This window comes from Monodelphis domestica, chromosome 3, assembly GCF_027887165.1.
Source record: "Monodelphis domestica isolate mMonDom1 chromosome 3, mMonDom1.pri, whole genome shotgun sequence".
Taxonomy (NCBI): Eukaryota; Metazoa; Chordata; class Mammalia; order Didelphimorphia; family Didelphidae; genus Monodelphis; species Monodelphis domestica.
In genome coordinates this window covers 488,889,628-488,907,785 of record NC_077229.1, presented here as the reverse complement: position 1 = coordinate 488,907,785, position 18,158 = coordinate 488,889,628, and the positions used below count along the sequence as shown (strand labels likewise).

The following is an 18,158-nucleotide window of genomic DNA, read 5'->3' as shown; positions in this document are numbered from 1 at the left end:
AAACTCCAGTTCTTTTCTCGAGCAGCCACTTTACAGCTTATCTCTAAACTAATAAAACAACTTATTTTCTAATATCATCCTTATAGTAGGTATTATAATAGATCATAGGATCATAGTTTTTTAGAGCTAGAAGAGAACTTAAAAACCAATGGGTTCAACCCCTTCATTTTATAAATGAGAAAACTCAAAAAAAACTTAGGTTGAGTAATTTGCTTATGTCTACACAGCTAGTAAACCTCTGAGATAGTCTATAAACCCAGGTATTTCTGACTGCAAATCCTATTACTACCCATTACACCATGCTACTTCTCAAATTAAGTTGACAAACCTCAATTTAAAATGTTAGTGTGAGGGAGAAGCTGAGTAGCTCAGTGGATTGAGAACCAGGCATGGAAACAGGTCCTAGGTTCAAATCTGGCCTCAGACACTTCCCAGCTGTCTGACACTGGGCAAGTCACTTGACCCCTCATTGCCTAGCCCTTACCACTCTTCTGCCTTGGAACCAATACACAGTGTTGATTCCAAGACAGAAGTTAAAGGTTTAAAAAAAATGTTAGTGTATTATCTTTCTGACTAAATGGAAATAGCACCTACATCAAAGAAAAATCTTAGACATCCTCTTGATTTCTAGTTTTTATTTAAAAAAATATAGTCCATAATAAACAAACCTAGCAAAATTAATATACTATTTTGCATATAGTATATTATATACTGCTGTTGTCATAACATAGAATGTCTATGGTATTCAGATGAATAAATTAATACTTATGTAGTAAAAAATTGCTGGAAGTATGATTCCCCAAGCTTTGCATTTTTGTTTATAATTACATTTGCATAAATATGTATGTATATAAGCACACACATTGATAAATAGTTCTTTTTTTATTTTAAAAGTATGTGAAGCCATCAATGAACTACCTAAGAAAAAATCCCCAGGGCCAGGTGTATTCATAAGTACCAAACTATAAACTATTTGGAAAAATAGACCCAAAAAAATCCCCAATACTATTAAATTCCTTTTATGACACAGATGTGGTATTGACACATAACCAAGAAGAGCAATAGCAGAGAAAGAAAACTATCAACTAATTTCCCTTAATGAATATTGATAGAAAATTTTTAAATTAAATATTGACAAGGAGATTGCAGCAATATATCACAAGAATCAGATTAGATTTATATCAGGAATGTAGGGTGGTTTCAGTATTAGGAAAACTATCAGTGTAATTGGACATATCAATAACAAAATCAACAGAAAACTTATGATTCAGATGTAGAAAAGGCTTTGACAAAATACAAACCCATTCCTATTAGAAACACTAGAGAGTGTAGGAATAAATAAAGCTTTTCTTAAAATGACAAGTAGTATCTATCTAAAGTCATCAGCATAAGCATTATCTATAATGAGGATAAGATAGAAATCTTCCCAATAAAATTAGGAAATAGGAATACCCATTATCAAATATATTATTCAATATTGTACCAGAAATGTTAGCTGTAGCAAAAAGAGAAGAAAAAATATTGAAGGAATTAGAATAAGCAGTGAGGAAACAAAATTCATTGTAGATAATATGGAAGTATACTCAGAAAATCCTAGAAAATCAACCAAAAACCTAATTGAAATAATTGATGACTTAGCAAAATTGCAGAATAAAACAAACCCATACAAATCACCAGCATTGCCAACAAAGTCCAAAAGCAAGAGATAGAAAGACAAATTCCCTTTAATATAACTAGAAAAAATATTTGTAGCAACTCTTATTTATCTTTTTTTTTTATGGCAAAGAATTGGAAATTGAAGAAATGTCCATTAACTGGGGAATGGCTGAACAAGTTGTGGCATATGCTTGTAATAGAATACTATTGTACTGTAAGAAGTGATGAATTGTCTGATTTCATAAAAACCTGCAAAGATTTACATGAACTCATACAAAGTGAAGTGAGCAGAACCAGGAGAATATTATACACAATAATAGCAAAATTATATGATGATCAATTATGAATGACTTAACTATTCTCAGCAGTAATCTAAGACCATTCCAAAGGTCTCATGATGAAAAATTCCTTCCACTTCCAGAGAAAGAACTGATGGAGCCTAAATGCAGATTAAAGAATACTATTTTTCATTTTCTTTTTTTGTTTTAAGCACATTTCTTACAAAATATGAACAATATGGAATTTTTAAAAAACTAATGAATTAAATAAAATAACTCTAAACAATATAAAATACATGGGAGTCTGCCCAGACCAACCCAAGAACCCTTTGATGTGAATGTTAAAAACTGTAAATGCCAAACTGTAAAGGTTTTGGCCAAACTGTAAAGGATAATTTTTAGTGTTTTGACTTAAAATCTAAAATAAGTGGTTGCCATGGGAAATTCCCAAATATGAAATACCCAAGTCAGTTGGGATTTATGGAGGTTTTTAATTAATAAAGAATGAAGGAAGTAAGGGACGGAGAGAAAGAGAGAATTAATTGCTCTGGCTCAGGCTGAGCCAAGCCTAGGGGCCTAGTCCTGAGCTTAAGGGAGAGGGAGTCAGTCTTTATCACTCACCACAAGATTGTCTCCAAGCAAGGCTCCAGTCCTTCACTGAATCTCCTGAACTGAGTTCAGGCCCCCACTCAATTCAACTGACCTCCTTTTAAAGAGAATTTTCTCTTATGTCACCTCCCCTAAATTTTCACATCTACCAATCACACGCTTTTTCCCAGTACTGCCCATTCTTAGTTCTCACCTTCTCTGGGTAGATTATATCTTCTGAGTACTTAACACCTCTTTGTTAAGCTTGCCTTTTATAGGTTACTTGACCTTTTAGGCACTAACTTAACCTTTACAGGTACTTAACACCCTTTTGTATTAGATCTAAAAATAGACCTAGCTTAAGGTTCTAGCTTTACTATAAGGTATGAGTTGGGGACTTTCATTGTTCAATCAGGAGTTTACAACTTTATCTTTCCCTAAGGCACTGTCTGAGTAGGGTGGAGTAATTTTAAAAGTTCCCAATACATTCCTGATTCTTAAGTATCTCCAGTGTTACAGTAGGGAATAGCTAGACCAAATCTTCTAAGGTACAGTCTGAGTAGTTTTAAGATTCACCCTGAACAAAAATTACATTACATTTTTCACATAAATCAAATCAAATCCAAACAATTGGAAAAATATTAATTACTCAGGGGTAGGCCAAACCAATATAATGAAACTGATAATTCTGCCCAAATTAATTTACTTAGTATCATACCAGTCAACCAACCAATTATTTTATAGAGATAGAAAAAATAATAACAAAATTCATTTGGAAGAACAAAAGGTCAAGAATATGAAGGAAATTTTAAAAATATGAAAGAAGGTGGCCATACCAGATCTCAAACTGAATTATAAAGCATCAAAACAAGTTGGTACTGACTAAGAAATAGAGTGGTAGATCAGTGGAACAAACTAGGTATACAATACACAGTAGCAAAAAACCATAGTAATCTAGTGTTTTTATAAACCCAGAGATCCAAGCTTTTGGAACAAGAACTCACTATTTGACAAAAAGTGTTGGGAAAACTGGAAAACGGTATGGCAGAAAGTATGCATAGATCAGCATCTCCATATACCAAGCTAAGGTCAAAATGGGTACTTGGTTTAGTTAGAAAGAGTGCTACCATAAGTAAATTTGGGGGATTTCGAATAGTTTATCTCTGAACTCTTGATATTGTAAGAATTTATGATGAAATAAGAGAAAGAGAGCATTATAAGAAAAATGGGTAATTTTGATTATATTAAATTTGAGAGGTTTTACATAAACAAAACCAATACAACCAAGATCAGAAGGAAATCAGAAAGGGGGGGGGGGGGTGTTACACTAAGTGTCTCTGATAAAGGCCTCATTTCTGAAATACACAGGGAGCTGAGTCAAATTTATAAGAATACAAATCATTCCCCAATTAATAGGTGGTCAAAGGATATGGAATGGCAGCTTTTAAAAAAAGAAACCAAAGCTATCTATAGTCACATGAAAAATGCTCTAAATCACTATTAATTAGAGAAATGTAAATTAAAACAACTGAGATACCACTTCATACTTATCAGATTAGCTAATATGACAGTAAAGGAAAATGATAATTGTTAGAGGGGATGTGGGAAAATTGAGACACTGATGCACTGTTGGCCAAATTGTCAACTGATCTAACCATTCTGGAGAACAATTTGGAACTATGCCCAAGGGCTGTAAAAAAAAGTTATATAAGCTTTGATCCAGAAATACCACTACCAGGTCCATATCCCAAAGAGATTCACAAGGAGAAAGGACCTATTTGTACAAAAATATTTATAGCAGCCCTTCTTTGTGGCAGCAAAAGAATGGAAACCGAAGAGATCTTCATCGGTTGGGGAATAGATGAACAAGTTGTAGCATAGATTGAAATAGAATAATATTGTGCTACTAAGAAATGATGAGCAGGATGATTTCAGAAAAATTTACATGAACATCAGCAAAGTAAAGTGAGCAGAATCAGGAGAATATACATAGTAACAGCAATATTGTATGATGATCAGTTGTGAATGACTTACCTATTCTTTTTTTTTTTAAACATTATTTGGACATTTTCAAACATTATTCATTGGAAACAAAGGTCATTTTCTTTTCCTCCCCTCCCTCCTACCACCCCTCCCATAGCCAACACGCGATTCCAATGTGTATCACATGTCCTTGATTTGAACCCATTTCCATGTTGTTGGTATATTTGCATTAGGGTGTTCATTTAGAGTCTCTCCTCAATCATGTCCCCTCAACCCCTGTAGTCAAGCAGTTGCTTTTCCTCAGTGTTTTTACTCCCTCAGTTTGTCCTCTGCTTGAGGATAGTTGTTTTTTTTGTTTGTTTTTTTTTCTCATAGATCGCTGCAGATTGTTCAGGGACATTGTAACGCCATTACTGGAGAAGTCCATTACGTTCTCTTGTACCACAATGTGTCAGTCTCTGTGTACAGTGTTCTCCTGGTTCTGCTCCTCTCACTCTGCATCACTTCCTGGAGGTTGTTCCAGTCTCCATGGAATTCTTCCATGTTATTATTCCTTTTAGCACAATAGTATTCCATCACTAACATATACCACAATCTGTTCAGTCATTCCCCAATTGAAGGGCATCCCCTCGTTTTCCAATTTTTGGCCACCACAAAGAGCGCAGCTATGAATATTCCTGTACAAGTCTTTTTCCTTATTATCTCTTTGGGGTACAAACCCAGCAGTGCTATGGCTGGATCAAAGAGCAGACAGTCTTTTATCACCCTTTGGGCATAGTTCTAGATTGCTCTCCAGAATGGTTAGATCATAACTCCAATGACTCACCTATTCTTAACAATACAATGATCCAAGACAATTCCAAAGGACTCATGATGAACAGAGGAATCTGAATATTAATCAAAGCATACTATTTTTCATCTTACTTTCCTTGTGGGTTTACTTTTTTTAATATGTGTCTTCTATAACACGACTACTATGAAAATATGTTCTGAATGATTTTACAAGTATAATCTATGTATCACATTGCTTACTACTTGGGTGGGGTAGAAGGGAGCTAATTGGAACAAAAAAAATTTAAACATGTTAAAAATTGTTTTTCCATGTAATTGAGGAAAAAAATGTATATGTGTGAGAGAAAGAGAGATCTGAACCACCAAAAATATAATTACGGCTATGGAGAAACTTTGGTCCCTGTATGTTCTGGTATAGTTTTGTTTTGTTATTCTTTGGAGTCATACAGTCTAGAAATGATCATCTTTTTTTAAATTCTACTACTTCCCTAAATATAGTCAGTGGCTTCAAATAGCTGTACCCCACAAAGGCTTAATTCTTGCCTCCTTCCCTACCTAATTAATGAAATTTCAACCATTTAAAATGTCCAGCCCCTGACCTACTTGTCAAAATCCTACTAAACTCCAATGATACCTTCTTTGACGATCCCCGCCAAAAGAGACCTCTCCTAAGCTTCTCATCCCAGGTATTATCCAGACTTCCCACATGTGATTTATCATATTTTTCCTTATGTTGTAGTTAAATTATGAGGCATAGCTTATTGCCTCTTCTGGATTATAAGTTTCTGTGTCATTGTCCTCCAACCACCCTATAGCCTGTAACATAATACTATATATATAGAATATGTTCAGTAAATATTTGAATAAAAATGAACGATTTGATTCTTCAGACTCCATTTTTTTCCACATTTAGTATAGCTGTTTACCATGAATAAGCACATGGACTGCACTCAGAGTGAACAGAGAATCTTTTTTTACTAAAACCCTTAACTTCCATCTTATAATCAATCCTATGTGTTGGTTCCAAGGCAGAAGAATGGTAAGGGTTAGACAATTGGGGGGAGGGGGGAAGGGGTGTTAAGTGACTTGCCCAGGGTCCCACAGCTAAGTTCAGATTTTGAACCATTTGTAGGCCTGGCTCTCAATCTACTGAGCCACCTAACTGTCCCCTGAACAGAGTCTTTCAATTTTAAGGGGAAAAATGTTTCATGTGCTAAATGTTTGGAGTAGAATAAGTTAATTTCTTTAGCATGACTGTTGATTACTTGATAGGTTTGCATGTTCGTATTATGTTTTGGAGAAATAATGGTTTGATAAAGGGAAAATGCCAAATTTCAGTATTTGCATTAGAAGACTGAATTTTTTTGTTTTGCCTTTAGCTCTCATCTTGAGCCACAGTAACAAGTTGGATTGAATTTCACTAAAGTGTGGTTTTTTGGAACAAGTGTCTGGCAATAGATGAACCATGCTTTAAAAACAAAGTTTTAAAATCTCTAAATACTCATATATATTGACTGTCAATTTTCTTGTTCCTCAGAAAAATGTTCTTGCTGAACTAAGCAAATGGAAACTTAATTTTATTGATTGGCATAGAGGAGAAATGAAAAAAGAGAAGGATAAAAGTGCAACGCAATTAGAAAAATTGCAGAACCAGGTAGATGACTTGACTGAGCTGCAGCAAACTTATGAAACTTCAGCTGGGAGAAAAGATGAGGTAATTTTGCTTCTATTTCCTTCATTTTAAATTTCAGATCCATTCAAAATTTGGAAATTATTTTTGATCGTGTAACATGTAAGAGAAAAAACTGCCTCCAAAATCCAAAGAGAAATATCTATCTACCCACAAGACTTTTTACATGTACTAATACAACATATAAATAAGGAACTTCTCCATAGGCTCCAGGAAATCAACTGTTAACTGGTTCTTGGCTGGCACTAATATTTCATGAAATGTAACATCTTGAAGGCCTTTATCAGGAAACTACTGCGAGACCTCCTGAGCCTCAAGGAAGAGATCCAAGATCACACAGCTAGTAAATGTCTGAGGTCAAATTTGAACCCAGGACCTCCTGTCTCTAGTCCTGACCCTCAATCCACTGAGCCACCTAGCTACCCCCAAGCATATCATATATTAAAGAATGAAACTTATATATATTCAATTAAATTATTTGCATGCAATTCTTTTTTTCCATTTTTAAAATTGATGCCTTTTGAGATTTTTTCCTTGATATTAATCATTTCCATTTTCCCCTCCCCCTCTCTAAAACTTTATATAAAACCTACTGGCAAAACAATATTCTCTACCCATGGTAAAAATTTTTGTGTATTAACAGAACTCTGATCCTTGTTTAGCACCCATTTCCATCACCACCCTGAAGAAGCAGTAGCAAGGTATATCAGAGACAGAGAGATGGCCAGCTTGGCTGAATCTCAGTGTAGAGGAAGAGTAATATTAAGTTGGAACCTGGTTGTTTAGGCCTTTAAAAACTAAACAGAGGGAAGAAATTCTTATAACAAAATTCTTTGACAGAGGTCTAATTTCTCAAATATACGAAGAACTAAGCCAAATTCATAAGAAATTAAATCATTTCCCAATTGACAAATGGTCAAGGGATATGAATAAGCAGTTTTCAGATGAAAAAAATAAAAACTATCAATAATCATATGAAAAAAATGTTCTGAATCCCTCCTGTTTAGAGAAAATGCAAATCAAAACACCTCTGAGGTACCACCTTATACCTAACTGGCTGGCCAATATGTCAGTAAAGTAAAATAATGTTGGAGGGACTGTGACAAAATTGGGACGCTACTGCATTGCTGATGGAGTTGTGAACTGATCCAACCATTCTGGAGGGCAATTTGGAATTATGTCCAAAGGGCGATAAAAGAATGCATGCTCTTTGATCCAACCATAGCACTACTAGGTTTGTATCCCAAAAAGATTTTTTTTAAATGGAAAAGGTTCTATTTGTACAAAAATATTTATAGCTGCGCTTTTTGTAGTGGCAAAAAGTTGGAAAATGGGAGTGGGGGGTGTCCCTCGATTGGGGAATGTTGTTGAACTAATTGTGGTATCTGATGGTGATGGAATATTATATAGTGCTATAAAGAATGATGAACTACTTGATTTCTATAAGAACTGAAAAGACCTTCATGAATTGATGCAGAATAAAATGAGCAGAACCAGGAGAACATTGTACACAGTAACTGAAACATTATGAGATGATCAAATATAATTGACTACTAAAAGCAATGCAACGATCCAGACAATTCTGAGGGACTTATGAAAAGAATGTTATCCACATCTAGAAAAAGAAATGTGGGAGTAGAAATCCAGAAAACAGCATATGATTTATCACTTGTTTATATGGATATATGATTTGGGGTTTTAGTTTTAAAAGATTACCCTATTACAAAAATGACTAATATGGAAATAAGTTTTGAGTAATGGCATATGTATAATCCAGTGAAATTGCCTGTCAACTCTAGGAGTGGGAGAGGGAAGAAAAACGGGAGACAAAAAGATTTTTTTTAATAAATTTTAGAAAAGAAAAGAAAAAGAAAAACCAAGAAATATCATCTGCCAAAAAAAAACTAAACAGAGAAATTTACTTTTTATCCTATGGGAAACCACTGGAGTTGATTGAGTAGGGAAATAAAATCAAGGATTTTTTAAAGTATTGATAAAAATGTATGATTATGTTTTAATAGTAATATAAAATTATCCAATCTAAGCATATAGTTCAATCCCTTTATTATTCATATAACAGTTACATTAGTACAAATTGTTAATGTGATAAATGTTCATTGTTTTTATAGGTAATTTCTACCTTGACTGAAGCTTCAAATAAGCAGAAGGAAAGAGCAGATGTATTGAAAATATTCTTCCACTGGCGAATTGAACAACTCAAGGCCAAACAGGAGGTATGTATAAAAAGACAGTTTAATAAATGTCTGTGCTTGGATGGGGATAGAGTGATATAGTGAAGCTTTCATTGGAGTCACGGGGGTTTATTTCATAATTTTGGCAAAAACTTAAGTTACTGACTTTATGTGACCTTATTTAGAAGACATTTACATGCCTCATTCCTCATGAATGTGTTTATCATATATTGAAAGAAATTCCTCTTAAGTGTAATGCTGCCCTGGAATATGTTAATGCCGATCATTTTTTTCTGACAATTAGGTTTTTGACTTTGGGAAGTTTTTACGCTCTCAGTGCCCCAGGCACTTCTCTAAGTCTATAAATTAAAAAACAGATTAGCCTTGATAGAAAAAGCTTGCTCAATGAAGTTTCCTACTTTAGTGAAGTGACAGGTCATGGACTGTCAAAAGACTGCAAATGTTAATTAAAGGGAAAATGTCATTCATTTCTATTTGTTCATTTTGGTGCTAATGATACTACCTGGGCAAATTGAGGTTAACCATATTGATTGTCACATTGAAAGGGTTGAAATCATTACACTAGATATATATGTGTGTGTGTGTGTGTGTGTGTGTGTGTGTGTGTGTATATATATATATATATATATATATAGTTCTCTCAAGTTCAACCTATCCAAAACAAATTCATTATCTTTCTCTCCTAATCCATCTCTCTTCCAGACTTCTGTTGAAGGCATGACCATCTTCCCAGACACTCAGATTCACATCCTTGGTCATCCTCAATTCCTCACTTTCAACACATGTCCAGTTAGTTTCCTAGACTTTTCATTTCTGCCTCCACAAAATCTCTTCCATCTGTCCCTTTATCTCTACTCTCAAGGCCACCAATCTAATTCCAGCCTTAACGTGTACCTAGGCTTTTATAATAACATCTTAATCCATCCAGCTGCCATAGTGATTTACCTAAAGAGTAGGTATAGGGGGAAGCTAGGATAAAGAGCCAGTCCTAGAGATGGGTGGTCCTAGAGGAATGCAAATTAAAACAACTCTTGACTTCACACCTAGCAGACTGGCCAATATGGCAGCAAAGGAAAGTGATAAATGTTGGAGGGAATGTGGCAAAATTGGGACACTTAAGACACTGCTGGTGGAGTTGTGAATTGGTCCAACCATTCTGAAGGGCAATTTGTAATTATGCCCAAAGAGCTTTAAAAGAATGTCTGCCCTTTGATCCAGTCATATACCATTGCTGGGTTTGTACTCCAATGAGAGAGAGAGGGAGGAAAAAGACTTGTAAAAGAATATTTATAGCCATACTCTTTGTAGTGGCAAAAAACTGGAAAATTGGGGTGTCCATCAATTGGGGAATGGCAGAATAAATTGTGGTTTCTGATGGCAATGGAATACAATTGTGCTGAAAGGAATAATGAACTAGAAGAATTCCATGTGAACTGGAATGACCTCCAGGAATTGATGCAGAGTGAAAGGAGCAGAACCAGGAGAATATTGTACACAGAAGCTGAGACATTATGGCACAATTGAATGTGATAGACTTTTCTACTAGCAGCAATGCAATGACCCAGGACAATCTAGAGGAACTTAAAAGAAAGAACACTATCTACATTCAGAGGAAGAACTGTGGGAGTGAAAAGGCAAAAGAAAAAACATATAATCAATCATGTGGTTCAATGGGGATATGATTGGGGTTTTGATGTTAAAAGATCACCCTATTTCAAATATGAACAACATGGAAATACGTTTTGAACAATAATACATGTATAATCCAGTGAAATTGCTTGTCAGCTCTGGGAGGGGGCAGGGAAGAGGGGTGGGGAAAATCATGAATCATGGAACCATGGAAAAAATATTCTAAATTTAAAAAAATAAAAGATTACTGGTAGAGATGGGAAGACCTGGGTTCAAATGTGACCTCACACATTTCCTAACTGTATGACTTTGGACAAGTCTCTTAACCCTCATTGCCTAGCCCTTATTGCTCTTCTGCCTCGGAGCTAATATATAGTATTGATGCTAAGATAGAAGGTAAGGTTTAAAAAAAAGACAGGCCTAACCATGTGACTGTACTACTCGGTAAACTCCAGGGTCTTCCTCTTACCTCACAGGACAAATAAATACTACCCCTTGGGGCATTTAAAGTCCTTTACAACCTGACTCATTGAAAGTGAGATGCCTGACTCCTATCTGCCTTATGAACCTTATTATATATTAATCCCCTCATGCATCCTAGAGTCCAGCCAAATTGGCCTCCCACCTACAACACTCCATCTCCCCCACTCTGTTTCTTTGTTTAGGCTCATCCCCATGCCTGGAATATACTTTCTCCCTGCCCCTACCTCTTAGAATCCCTAGTTTCCATCAAAACTCAAGCATTACCTGCTAGAAGGAATCATTTCCTCATCCTTCCAGATGCTAGTGTCTTCTCCCTGCATCTAAGCATTTGTTTTATACATATGTATACAGTATATGTTGCCTCTCATAATAAGCTCCTTGGCCTAGCAGAATGCTTTTCTCTGTTCCTTCTCACTCAGCCTCTACTATTCTATTGACCCTATTTTCATTTTAAGAAGTATCAGGTGAGTCTGTTGTTGATATGAAACATGGATTTATGAATTGTTTTTTTCCCTTCCAACATCATGGTGAAAGTAGAAAGAGCACCCACTGTGTTGGGAAGCAAACAACTTATCTTCATGTTCCAGCCTTATCACTAATTTCTCATGTGACTAATGTGGAAGAGAAATGAAGAGAGAGGACTTGCAAGCCAGGTCATGCAAGAAACAAGGCTGGGGACCTGTCTGGCAATCAAGATGAAGATTCCAAACGGAATGTTCCCAGGAGGAGGAGACAGTTGAAGCTGACCAGGGGGAGAGAAACTGTTTTCTGTCTCTCTCTCTCTCTGGGGGTGACTGACTAAAAAAGGAGACTTTGATTCTCTGGGGTTTTTCTGACCAAGGGAGGCAAGCCTGGCTGTAGGGGGAGGAAGCTGAACTGATCTTGTTAGTTTTTGGCCCAGGCTGAAGGACCCTTGAGAAGGGGGGCTTCTGGAGTTAAGCTGAGAGACCTTGGTGGTTTTGTGAATTGAAAGAAGAAAAGAAGATTTTAAACAGTTGTCCTCTATCTCTCTGGCTGTCTTGGAGTCACAGCTGTGACTGGACTGACTTCCCAAACCCTCAAATTCTCCTTATAGATTAGGGAAACCCTCATTCCCTCTCCCCTCAGTTCTCTATCCTGTTGTTTCCCAATAAACCCCTTACCTGAGAAAGAAAACAAGTATTTTATGGTCCACTCAGGGGGGGGGGGGGCAGCCAAAAGGCTTCAAGAAGTGGGTGGTTAAGGGAGGGAGGGAGGGAGGAAGAGGGTAGGAAATAGATTGATCCATTGGCCATCAAATAGGGATCAATAGACAAACCCCAGGGCATTCCCCTGTAGCAGCATCTCTCTGCATCTCTGTCTATCTCTCAAAATACATCTATCCCCATTATAACTAAGCAGCCTCAAGTGTTCCCCTATTAGCAGCCCTCTAGTCACAAGCCAAGAGTACCCAGTTACAACAACCAGAAATAGTTTCCACACAGATCATCTATTTTATTACACTAAGAGGAAGTAACAACATCTCCCTCAGTGTTCTCATTTACAACATGGGGTACTACAGACCTCACAAACTGTTTATGACGAGGTATTTTTAATATAAATGCATAAAGCCACAGTACATATATTTTTAAAGCAACAGTTTACATATATTGTCTATGAACTTTGAGAATTCTTTCATTTTCCTTTTGGTGTTACTTTCATTAAGATATATGAAGCTAAGCTAGCTGACCAGCACTATAACAGAGCTTTGATGAAGAGAGTTTGGAAGGCCTGGCGCTCCATACTGCAATCACAGTGGAAAAATACATTCGAAAGAGCTTGTCAAACCAGAGCCGAAGAAATTTGTCTTCAGATTTCCAGGGATTATGAAACTCAAATTGTATCAGTAAGTTCTTTTCCATTTAAGCTTTTTAACCCATTGTATGATAAAGAAAATAAGCAAGGTAGCTTACTTCAACAGATATCCCTTATAATATGAATTTGAATAGTACGTTTGAAAGCAGAATACTCCAAATAATGGGCAGTCCAAAGAATCAGATTTCTTAATTATCTTTAAATTGGGCCTCTAAATTTTTATCCTTTTTATATATGCATTTCTTTTTTTAATTATTTATTTATTAAATATTAAAAATGCAAATTATGTATTTACTCAACAACATTTAAGTATCCATTACAGTATTCTATGTTAAACATGATGAGAGAAACCTTTATGGAACCTGCATCCTCTTGAGATGATTTGATCTTAGGGCATGAAGACTTTAAAGTTACCCTTCAAAATATACATGGATGTTAGCCAAAATAAAATTAACAGATATTTTGTTGTTCACTTATTACAGTCATGTCCAATTCTTCATGACCCAATTCAGGGTGTACTTGGAAAAGACACTAGAGTGATTTACTTTTTCCTTCTCCAGATCATTTTACCATTGAGGAAACCAAGGCAAATAGGATTAGGTGATTTGTCCAGGGTTACACAGCCAGTAAGTGTCTGAGGTCTTCTTGACCTCAGCATTCCATCCATTGTGTCACCTAGCTGCCCTAATAATACAAATAAACCTTTGATTAATTAATAAAATATGTACCTTTGGAACAGCGTTGCTTGTTAAGTTTTTCCTTATATTAAGTCAAAAATTAATCTCTCCATCTTCAACCCTTCATTCATGACTGTCCCCTATCAACTAACCAAGCAGAACAAAGCTCTCTTTCACATGACAGCTTTTCAGGTACTTCAAGTATATATATCATATCCTCCCAAACTTTCTTTTCCTAAAGCTTTATGTCCCGTGTCATTTTTGTGAAACCTCATGTAGCATGGACTGCAGGGACCTCAGCCTTCTGGTGCCCTTCTCTATATGCACTCCAGTTTAAATGTAGCAGATCTGAACTCCATATTCTAAATGCAATCTGACTGAGGCAGAGTACAACAGGGCTATCATGTCCCTTGTTTGGGCTCAGTATTTTGCTTTGATTTAAGTTTTAGCAATGCCTTTTGTTTTTACATAACTCATTTTTGGAAAATTCTTTACAACAGAGAAAAATTTAAGCAAGAATGTGTTATATACTGTGACCACATCTAGCAATGTAGACTGTGCTTTGTATTGTGCATTGTATCCTTTTCCAGTTAATCTGGGAATGAAGCTCACTCTCCCCATTATTTATTTTTAAACCCCTACTTTCTATCTTGGAATCAGTTCTAAGACAGAAGAGCAGTTAGGACTAGCCAGTTGGGGTTAAATGAACTACCCAGGGTCACATAGCTGGATGTGTCTGTGTCTCCTATCACCAGGCCTGGCTCTAAACACAGAGCCACCTCACTGTCCATGCCCCCTACTGACATAGTTCTGAAAATGCTAGCAACAACAAAACAAGAGAAAGAAGTTAAAGGCATAAAGATAAGTAAAGATGTAAAACTATCCCTATTTGCTGATGATATGATAGTACACTTGGAAAGTCATAGGGAATCAGCAAGATACTAATTGAGACAATACCTTCAGCAGAGTTTCAGACTACAAAACAAATACTCAAAAATCAGATGAATTTCAATATAATAATAGGAAAATCTAAGAAGGAATAAAAGAAAAAGAAAAATCTTATTCTGAATTATTATACAATGCATTGATCCATCAAAGCACACAAAAGACTTGTATAGATTAAATTATAAAGTGCTCCTTGAAAAAATAAAGAATAAGTAACTGGAGGGATATTCAGGGTTTATATATGGGCCATGCCCATATATTTAAAAAGGCAATACTATCAAAATTAATTTGCACTTTGATACTATGCCAATCAAAGGGATTCATCCATAGAACTTGATAAAATAGTAACACAATTCATTTAGGGGAAATGGTTAAAAGGGAAAATAATAAACACATCTAGACCTCAAACTATATTGTAAAGCAATAGTCATCAAAACCATCTGGTCTTGCTTAAAAAAATAGAATCAGTGGAATAGACTGCACAGGGAAAAATAAGAAACATGATGTACTGAGGATTATTTAAATATTTATGTATTAAGGAACTTAATGTACCTTTTTCTTTTGGTCTTGAATCTTTTAATAAGTTCTTGAAATAATGATTTTTAAAAAGTAATTTTTTAAAACCTCCATACTGTTGAAAATTTCTATTTAGTATGAATCTTCTTAACCATTCAAACTTAGAATAGTGCAAATTTTGTGGATTAATTTTTACAAACTCAAATCCCCTTGATTTGTTTACTTGCTACAAGTACTGGCAAAAACTGAACTTCAGATTCACATTTTTGGCTGTCTAATTTTAGCTTTATATCACTTAATATCATTGTTTTCTATCCCAAATGTTCAAAAGTCTCTGATGGCAGAACCATCAGCCATTATCCGATACACTGTACATTGACCCCCAACATTATGATGTCATTTTGGTCCTCTTTGAATATGGAGAACAACAAACAATATCATTCGTTTAGTGTCTTTTGTAAGTTCTCAAGTGAAAAAAGGCATCTATTTCTGCAAAGTTAAACTGTTGGTAGTTTGGAAGTGTCTGAGATTCCAACGTCTATTAAAAAACAAGTAAAATTTAATATTTAATCTCAAATAATAAAAATATTATATTTTAGGAGGTTTATTAATTGATCATTAGAAATCAAGGAATAAAGAGGATACAAAATAAAAACCATGGGCCCATGGCTGGTTATCCATTTTCAAAATTCCTACCTTACCACCATCACCTCTAGCTGCAAGCCAAAGAGTGCGTGGGAGGAGTTATCACCAGTTAAATACCAATAACGAGATCTTGCCAACATGGAGACACAGGAGAGATTATAGGGAATTTGGGGAAATACTAAGGACTTCTGGGGAATGAAGTCAAAGGTTCAAAATCTCCATTTATACAACCAAAAGGATAATTTAATGGACACATCAGAAGAGCTACATGGAGGGCAATTGGGTGGCAGCTAGGTGACTCAGTGGATTGAGAGCCAGACCTAGAGACAGGAGGTGCCAGGTTCAAATCTAATCTCAGATACTTCCTAACTATGTGACCCTGGACAAGTCACTTAACCCTGATTGCCTATCCCTTACCGCTCTTCCGCCTTAGAACCAATACCCACTATTGATTCTTAAGACTGAAGGGTAAGGGTTTAAAAAAAAAAAAGTAGAGGCACATGATAGGTATATAGATATATGTATGTATATGTACATATGTGTGTATACAAATACATTTTAAACATTACCTATTTTAAATTAAGAACACTAAAAGAAGGGATGTTTATGATTACCTTTAAAAACATTCATAAATGGGAAGTTGTTTCTATGGAACAGCTAAATAATTTTCTTTCTGATATCTCAAATCTTTATCATTCTTTTTTTTCTGTTTTAGTTAAATGATGCTTTGGAAGCTGCAAAAACTGAGATCCAAAAGCTCCAATATGAAAAAGATCAATATCAAGAGTCCTTGAAAAAAGCTTTCATGCGAGGCGTGTGTGCATTAAATCTAGAAGCCCTGAGTATCTTTCAGAGTAGACATGACAATGGTTAGTATGGCAAATAATGTTAAAATACTATTTTATTGCTTTTATATCTCTTGCCAAAACAATATTGTCTGACTTCATGATATTATAGAACGTAAATTTCATGAGGGCAGACACTGCTTTTTGTATTCTTTGTAATATAAGCACTTAGCACTGTACCTTTGCACATAATGAATGAATGAATGCCTACATGAAAAAGCACTTGCAGTCAATCCTCATTATCTAAGTATTCTTAGGATTTAAGGATTCTAAGTATTACTTATAAATTCACCTCCCCCAAATTTATTTGTTAACCCCACAATCAATACTTAGTGATGCTTTTGAGTACATGTGCAGAGCAGCAAAAAAATTTGAGTTGCCCAGCATGCAGTCTGAGGTCAGACAAGGCAATAAATGCCTCCTTGTTTTAGCTGTCATATTAAATAAGTGTTCTTTTATTGCTCTATTGCTTTTTTTGCCTTTTTCGGATACTTATTGGTGATTTCACTGTTTAAAATAGCCCCCAAGTGTAGTGTTAAAATGCTCTCTGGTGTTCATCAGCACAAGACTGTGATATGCCTTACAGAAAAAAATACCTGTGTTAGATAAGCTTCATTCAGGTATGACTTATTGGCCCTGAGTTCAGTGTTAAGGGTACGTCCAGGAAAAGGAAAAAGAAATTGACTAATCTATACATGATGCCACAATGGTTAAATATTCACTCATTGGTGTTTGCAGCAATTTTATAAAACATAACTGTCACAGGTGACTAGAATCAATTGTATTAAATGCATACTGTGGACCACACAATGTGCTAAGTGCTGGTTGCACAAATAAAAAAAGAATGACTAACAATTCCTATTCCCAAGAAGCTTACATTCTAATAGGGATAGAAAACATTTAGGGAAGTAGTGGCCAGGGAAGGATATTTTGTTTGGAAAGTTACAGGGCTAATAAGTGCAGCCATATGAGAGCTGATTACCATTCTCTTTCCAAGAACAATGACAAATTGATTTAATTTAATTAATGCTTCCTACCTGTGTGACCCTGGGCAAGTCACTTAACCCCATTGCCAACCTTTTAGCACTCTTCTGCCTTGGAACAGATACTTAGTATAAAAGCAGAAGATAAGGATTTTTAAAAATCTAATTGCTTCTCCATTCTGCTTTTAGGAGCTTCTACAACTAAACTCTCATTCCAGACAAATGTAAAAATTATGGCAGTTGAGTTCTTTCTTAGTAGTCAGTAAATAGAATTACTTCAAAGAAATATTCAGTGACTTTTTCCAGTAGTAAAGCATTGTCATTGTAATATAATGTGAAAAAGCATCCAACTATAGCCAAAAGACCTAATTTCTTGTCCTGGCATTGCTTCAAACTTGTTTT

At 35.4% G+C, this 18,158-nt stretch overlaps 1 protein-coding gene and 1 long non-coding RNA gene across 4 annotated transcripts in view; one reads left to right on the top strand and one right to left on the bottom strand.

Moving 5' to 3' along the window:
* The window catches only part of POC5 (POC5 centriolar protein), a 71,383-nt gene that overhangs the window by 29,153 nt on the left and 24,072 nt on the right, over positions 1-18,158 (top strand). For all 3 annotated transcript variants that reach the window (XM_007486563.3, XM_007486560.3, XM_007486565.2), the window contains 4 exons: positions 6,835-7,011; positions 9,117-9,221; positions 12,997-13,176; positions 16,644-16,797. In XM_007486563.3, the coding sequence (XP_007486625.2) occupies positions 6,835-7,011; positions 9,117-9,221; positions 12,997-13,176; positions 16,644-16,797 (616 nt within the window). The remainder of the gene's footprint in view (positions 1-6,834; positions 7,012-9,116; positions 9,222-12,996; positions 13,177-16,643; positions 16,798-18,158) is intronic.
* LOC103098133 (uncharacterized) overlaps positions 1-18,158 on the bottom strand; it is a 37,828-nt gene that overhangs the window by 9,945 nt on the left and 9,725 nt on the right. The window lies entirely within an intron of this gene.